Here is a 6,892-nt window from a genome sequence, read left to right on the forward strand (position 1 = left end):
TGAGTGCAAAACATTTATTTATATGCCTTACAAATACTCGCATTCAACACTGAGAAAATACATACCACAATCTTTCTGCGTGCGTGTCAACATAATGTACACTTTTATAATAGTATTGCCCCTTTTCTATGGCTTTGATACTTTACATGAATATTAAGCAAAGAGGTGCAATCTAAATACATATCACATTATTTACATTGTGTTCCCATGAATCAAATGCATATGGTAAATCACAACAAACAGATAAGACACTCTGATGTAAACACAATGATCTACAGACTTCATATAAGCAGTGGGATATGGAGGTGATATGTTGATATTACCATGTTACAGCATAACAGCTATGATGTGTTGAAATTCCACTGAATCACCGTGACGACCAATGGTACAGCCCAGAAGACATTGAGCTACGTTCAGCTCTAAATATTTTCTATTTGTGCATGACAATGTAAACATAACGATGATTGCAATTCAACCACACCACTTTTCATAAATATAACTATGGTATATAAAATTTGGAAAAATAGGCATTCGTAGCAAACATTACACTGTCTTCAATAATAGAAATAGCTCAGCTCTATGCAAAATACAGTATATTTTCATAGACTACAATTCAAGCTGTTCAAACATGAAAAGCCCTTGTAACCAAAAATTTCAAACAATTGCACAAATATGTCTGAAACCAATTACATCACTGCATTACACCGCCACTCATTGCGCCTCCTTCTTTTCAGCGAAAGATGCTTTAACCGAATTTACAGTATGTTTTAAACATGAGGCACCAAAGAAAAGATAAAATGCAACATCAACTAAGAGCATTGAAAACAAATACATTCCAACATCACAAACTCCACTAGCAACGGCTATGGATGTATTTGATGACTAAAATGTAATGAGCTGTGTTAAACTTCACTATGGAATACTTATGCTGAAAGCTGTCCGATGGATGAGTAGATGCTTATTTTATGCCTATTTCAACATTAGTAGTGTACAAAGAGATGATGTGCAGTGCAGCAGAATTCAATTTACATAAAAGCTGTGTTTTTAGAATCCTAGTAGTGCTTCCGTCCAAACACAGTCAAACACTTACGACCGTATACTTCCTGTACATTTTGAATGAAATACAGTATAATTCTACTTATATGCTTTGAAATCATTGCTGTTTTATCTCTATTCTAGCTGCTCAACCTCTTGATAGTTTTGACCTTTATAAGGCTGTTACATCAGTGACTGACTTAGACTGCTGTACAACAGTTACAACATGTTAGTACTACACAGATTACACAGAAAGCAAGCATAGGTTCAAGCTCCTGTAGCCACTAAGTAAAGCACTATACTGTGGGGTTTATAGGTGTTACTTTGCAACAAAGTGTACATTTTTTGTTTTGCCATTCTGCTTACTATTAAGCGGAGCTTTGGAGAGAGACTGTGGCTCTTTAGCAGCTCTTTTCATGGCAGTTTTGGAGGCCTGACCTACTGCCTCTGTCCTCTGCCAGTCCTTCTCTACCCTCTTGGAGGTGATGACCTCTCTCTTACTTGCCCGTTTCTCTGCACCACCTGCTTTGCTGCTACCAGGTTCCTTTTTAACATCTGTCTCAGAATTAGCTCTGACGCGGCTTTTTCTCACCTGGCCTCTGCTGTTTGGGTTAGTTCCAGATTCCTGGGGCTGCTTACGGATATTGCCTGTGGCCTGCATGTGCCTGAGATGACTCCTTCCAGCTGAGGGGCTAACTGGGGTCTGGGCTCCTCCTGCGCATTGTACTCCACCTTGTCCTCCTGGGCTTCTACCCTCTGTTGAGGTTGCTCGGGTCTCGCTGCTGCTCCTCTTCACTGGTGCTCCAGGTCTGGCTCTTCGCTCTAGCAGTGGACTGAGCCTTGAGTGGCGCTGGTACGCATAGGCCGAGCAGCTTCCATTGCACAATGGGTAGCGAATGTGACAGTGAGGGCAAACTGGAAAGCGGGAGGGCTGTTGCTGGGCTGAAGCGGGTGATGGGGGGTTGTTGACTGGTGTAAATGGGAAGGCTCGCTGGCTGTGCCGCAGCCCTTTAGGGGAGTTGAGTCGGGATGGTGGAGCCGTGTGAGGCCTGGGTGGGTGAGCAGTGGTGGCAGAGGGGAAGCCCTGTGGCCTTGTACGGCTCCCAGGCGGACGATTGCTCTCTGCTTGCACTGTTTGGATCTGGTACCACTCCAGCTGCAGCAGCTTCTCCAGGTACTTCTCTAAGGACCCAACAGGCTTGGGCCGAGGGGCACCGCGGCCCTCTGTATGAAGAAAAACTGCAAGCTGTCTGAGGCTCCAGCTGTTGAAGGGAGGAGGCAGAAAGTCTTGGTAACTGTAGCAGGGTTTGTCGCTCTCATCTTCATCACCCACAGCCCCAAGAGGTCCTGGGAAGTCTGGGGGAAAGTCATTAGTGTTGATAATCTCCGCCCGGAGGTTGAGGTGAGGAGGGGTGCAGGGGGTACAGGGAGAGGGTAGTACAGGCAACCTCTCAGAGTCTGACAGATCACTGGCACTGTCAGTGTCTTCATCCTTGTAGTGCTGCTGTAGTGCCTCTGGGGTGGGGGCTGGGGAGTGTGTTAGGGGGTGTGCTGGCATGTGTCGTAGCCCTGATATTGGGGAGAGAGGCAGGGAGAGGGCTCGCCGATTTTTCCCCATCCCCCCACGATTGGGGTGTAGCTCATTGCCGCACTGTGAAATCCGTTGATTTTCACGTTGCTCCTCTTTCCTGTGCACGGATAAATGTTTGCGGAATTGAGGTCTCAAATCTCCTTCTTCTTCAGGGCTGAAAAGAGACAGATGAGTGTGAAACGTCTTGGGGATTTAGTGATTTACTGTACTTGAAGCAACGCTTTCATTAAGAATACAAACCCCTCACAGCCCATACCTGGAGAGTTTGCTTGTATTGCGTGAAATGCCAGATTTGACCCTGCCACCTTTTGACTGTGCACCCTGTAAAATAATCATTATGAAAATTGGTTTGATTATTTTTGTACACAGCCTACAGCACATGCTGGAGCATCCATATCGTGTAAAAAGGACAATGTTGACATGATCTCCCTTTAATTTACCAGGATACCATTCACTCACCTTCTGTATTGTTGTCACTGTGTCCTTATCCTGACCTGGTCCTGGGAGGCCATTTTTCATCTGACCCACTGCTTTCTTCATCTTATTACCTTTCTTTGAACTGTGGAAACATGATAGTGATCTGTCAGGCTCGTCTCTAACCTGAGCCCGAGGCAAAACATGACAAGTTTAATTAATTCTAAGATGTGTCACTGTCAAAATCGAGGCCCACCTGGTTACCGGTCCGCTGTTTTCAGTATCTTTTAACCGAATCTTCTCTTTGGAGACGACGCGTTTCAGTGCCGTGGATGCTGTGCGCTCCTGCATGATGGGCCCCATGTTGCAGGTCGCCAGATGGGGTGTTGTTTTGAGTCCAGCACAAATCAAATGACACGACAGCTAAAGAACCCAACCGACGTCTCTGATCATGTACTCTATTCTGAGAATGAGGCTAAAAACACCCATTTTCTCAAAAGTGCTGCAATGCATCATGCGCAGAAGTCGATGTCTCGTTGCAGGTTAAACTCTTCCCTCTAATTTGCCGTCGACTCGCCTCTCTGTTGAATTACGATTTCAACGATTATTAACAAATTGTTGACAGCAGACGTGTCTCTTTTTCGACTGCCATCCTCTTCTCCATTAAAAATGCAAGACGGTCAAACAGCGCATACGCTTTGTTTGGCTCGCCGTCCCAGGCAGATAGGTTTGTTTACCTGCTGCTGACTGGCTCGACGCTTGTGTCGAAGAGGACATCAGAGGTGCATCATGGGACTTGGAGTAAAGTACCAGTCCCTCTTTAACACGATACATCCAAACGCTCTTTGCTGGTACTGCTTACTATTGATACATAATGAAGAGGGCAAGTGGCGACACGGCCAAAAACTGTGCTCAGGTAAGAAGTTATAAACCATGCACACAAACGCAGCTGCTATTCTTGAATTACTCAATCTCCCATGCGACGTCTGGGATGTTTTGGTCCGTAAAGCGCTTCCTGCTAACTGCGCTCATACTAGCCGATCTCCACCGAAGGTACATTAGTGTGTTTGAGAGTTGTGAAGCTGGTTACCAGTTACAGATCCAGTTACGTGATCGCAGCAAACAGCCTGGACTCCGTGACGCACAGGAACGCGCACGTCTAATAAACGCTACTTTAAATGGAGGACCCATCTTGGGCTATACCCTGCAGCTTTAGATGAAACAGACGCTTATGGTGAGGTGATGTCAACGTCTTATATTATTGTACCATATTTTAAGTAATGCAACTGTACAGAGAGAGAGAAATAGGCTGTATGGCATGCATTCAGGCACGTACTCCCAGTACACGCCCACTCTCGTATTCCTGCTGGGACTGTTGGTTTCCGTCTTGTCATATTTACAACATAGTTGTTCTAGTCAAATTTGCAGCCCAACATAATTCATTTTAGGTAAAAATGGATAAATAAAAAAGATTACCGTGAAGTTACAACGGGGTTATTATGCTATACATGAGATTAATGTTTTATTATACTAATAAATTATCCTTTACAACTTTTTTTTCCAGGTGAGTAGGACACCAGATCTCATAGAATATGGATAGAGGGTGGTTCATTGGACATGACAGGATTCCCCTGTCAAAGGAGGAGACATCCAGCTCTAAGAGCAGTGTATCTAGGCCCTGTATGACCGTTAACCTGACTGAAATGCTTCGAGCTGACCAACCTAGTGCAGTAAAGAAGCCAATTCCAATCCGCCCGCCAAGCCCCAGAGTGTCTCAGCCAAAGGGACAAGAGTTCCAACGCAGTCACTCCTGTGAACCCGCACCTAAACCCATTATCAGACAACGGTCCCGTTCTCTGCCTTCCGGCACAGAGAAGAAGAAGCAATGCAGACATGTTGGCGTACGCTTCGTTGACTCTTTGGGGCTCGACCTGGAAGACGTCAAGCTTTTCAGATCTGGAGAGGATCCATTTGTACCACATCATGTTGCCTTTAGGTTGTTGATGGGTGCAGAGTTGGCAGATGGAAGGCATCTGGAGATATCTTTGCCATACTTGAAGCCAGTGTTTGCCCAGCAACCTGGCGACCAGCAAGGATTCCTGCATCGCCTCCATGAGCAGAAAGTGTGTTTGGAGAGAGTCTTGTGTTTTGAACTGGGTGTCATCGGAATCACCCAAGTCCTAAATTTGGACTTTGAGAAAGATGTTATAGCCCACTATTCATTCACAGAGTGGAAGAGCTGTGCAGAAACTAAGGCCTCTTGGGTTTCTACCATCACCAAGACCCGTGAAGGAGGAGGTGGACAGCTCAGTTGTGATACATTTCGTTTCCACCTGCCTGTTCCTCCATTCCTGCAGCCAGGAGCAGTGTTACAGTTTGCCATTCAATACAAAGTAGGTGGGGCTGAATACTGGGACAATAATGATGGAGAGAATTATAAGTTAGTTTGCCATAACTACAAGCTCACTGTGCCAAAAGAATGTGAGGACAGCATGGTGCACTTTATTTAGGATGCTGACTAAAGGTAGAGAAATCTATTTAGAGCACTTTCTGACTGTTGTCAGCAAGACCTATTGAATAGGCATAATTTCAGTGTGACACACAATGTTATTTTTTGTGAGGCTTAGAGGGTTTATTTGAGTTTAGTTGTATTGAAAATGTCTGACTTTCAACACTGGACTGACTGAGTCAGAATAACTAACACAAACACCTATGCACTTCTACCTGACTCCAACTTTAGTGCCACTTTCTTACTTTTGAGTTTTCTTCTTCTTTTTTTAAATTGCACTCGTATTATTTCATTTTCCTGACTATTTAAGAAAATGCACTTTAATGTGGACAGATTAAATGGAAGTGACACTCACTAAATGTTTCATAAATATCCAGTATAATCGAGTAGAATGCCAGTGTTCCAGCTGGGTATCTGACAAAACTTTTGTATACAATACAGGAATCTGGTCTGCGGAGCCACGTTCTGTATAGTGTTTATTTTGTTTGCCAAATGTTGTCAAAGAAATGCCATTACCATGCAATAGATACAATTTTAATGAAATAATAAATGTTTATTTTGTTTAACAATAAAGCAGTTCCACATAATGTCCAGCCTTTTCTTGAATTATATTTTGTTGTAGTGTAATTTATATTCTTACTGAAACCTTAAGTCCCCCTGTTCTCCTGGCTTCTACCAGATTCTGTGACTCCATGGGTTTTATTTGAGCTTTCTTTTATTAGTCTTCCTAAAAAAAACTGTTCAACATATATTGTTAATGTCAAAATATTTCCAAAAAGTTTGTCTGTTTGTCTGTCTGAATTTTCAGTTAAAAAATGGGTCTGGGAATATAATAATAATCAGTCGTCAAAGGTCAAGTCGACCGAAAACTATGGGTGGACAGCGACCTGTCATGCGCATGCGCGATGAATGAAATTACTTCGCGCGTTTGGCGCTATATTTCTCAAAACTAGGCTAACGTAGGTAACGTCATCGACCTCACGGTAAGTAACGTTATAAGAAAAAATAAAATCAACGGTTATAATTAAACATTGGCTGCTGAACGTTAACGTCGGTAATGTTTCTTTCCACAAACTCCATTAACGTTGATTGTGCGATAGGTTAAACGTCAGTTAACAAGAAGAAAGGTTGGTTTAGCTTAACCTCTGTGTACAACAGTATGATGTCCGTTATGCTACAACGTTATCTAAAGTAGTGATATGTCAATACTGTTGACAATGATGTGATACGTTAGCCTGCCAACGGTTACGTTTAGCTAGCTAACGTTAGATAACGTGTGAACTATTTGACGTCAACTGCCTGCGGGGTTGGATAGACTGCAATTAACGTTATGTACGTTAAGT

General features: G+C 43.5%; 2 protein-coding genes across 3 annotated transcripts; one reads left to right on the forward strand and one right to left on the reverse strand.

Annotated features, from left to right (window-relative positions):
* Nucleotides 1-53: 53 nt before the first annotated feature.
* fam217ba (family with sequence similarity 217 member Ba) lies at nucleotides 54-3,748 on the reverse strand. The gene is made up of 4 exons (XM_083919435.1): nucleotides 3,297-3,748; nucleotides 3,086-3,185; nucleotides 2,883-2,947; nucleotides 54-2,780 (listed from the first exon to the last, which is right to left on the reverse strand). The coding sequence occupies exons 1-4, from the start codon at nucleotides 3,401-3,403 to the stop codon at nucleotides 1,355-1,357; spliced, it is 1,698 nt and encodes a 565-aa protein (XP_083775561.1). The 5' UTR covers nucleotides 3,404-3,748; the 3' UTR covers nucleotides 54-1,354.
* A 165-nt stretch (nucleotides 3,749-3,913) lies between these two features.
* ppp1r3da (protein phosphatase 1, regulatory subunit 3Da) lies at nucleotides 3,914-5,632 on the forward strand. Of its 2 annotated transcripts, none has more exons than XM_083919428.1 (2): nucleotides 3,914-3,956; nucleotides 4,605-5,632. In XM_083919428.1, exon 2 carries the CDS (start codon nucleotides 4,633-4,635, stop codon nucleotides 5,548-5,550), a length of 918 nt encoding a protein of 305 aa, XP_083775554.1. In that variant the 5' UTR covers nucleotides 3,914-3,956; nucleotides 4,605-4,632; the 3' UTR covers nucleotides 5,551-5,632. The 2 variants fall into 2 exon arrangements, with proteins under 2 accessions (XP_083775554.1, XP_083775553.1); XM_083919427.1 differs by lacking the exon at nucleotides 3,914-3,956 and adding an exon at nucleotides 4,227-4,274.
* The last annotated feature ends 1,260 nt before the right edge of the window (nucleotides 5,633-6,892 follow it).

Source organism: Echiichthys vipera (genome assembly GCF_963691815.1).
Source record: "Echiichthys vipera genome assembly, chromosome: 9".
Taxonomy (NCBI): Eukaryota; Metazoa; Chordata; class Actinopteri; order Perciformes; family Trachinidae; genus Echiichthys; species Echiichthys vipera.

Excerpts from the sequence above, each read along its gene's own strand:
- fam217ba (XM_083919435.1), bottom strand. The coding sequence starts at position 3,403 with ATGGGGCCCATCATGCAGGAGCGCACAGCATCCACGGCACTGAAACGC. Across the intron at positions 3,186-3,296 it reads AACAGCGGACCGGTAACCAG|TTCAAAGAAAGGTAATAAGA; the intron begins GTGGGCCTCGAT and ends ATGTTTCCACAG. Across the intron at positions 2,948-3,085 it reads CAGTGACAACAATACAGAAG|GGTGCACAGTCAAAAGGTGG; the intron begins GTGAGTGAATGG and ends ATTATTTTACAG.
- ppp1r3da (XM_083919428.1), top strand. The coding sequence starts at position 4,633 with ATGGATAGAGGGTGGTTCATTGGACATGACAGGATTCCCCTGTCAAAG.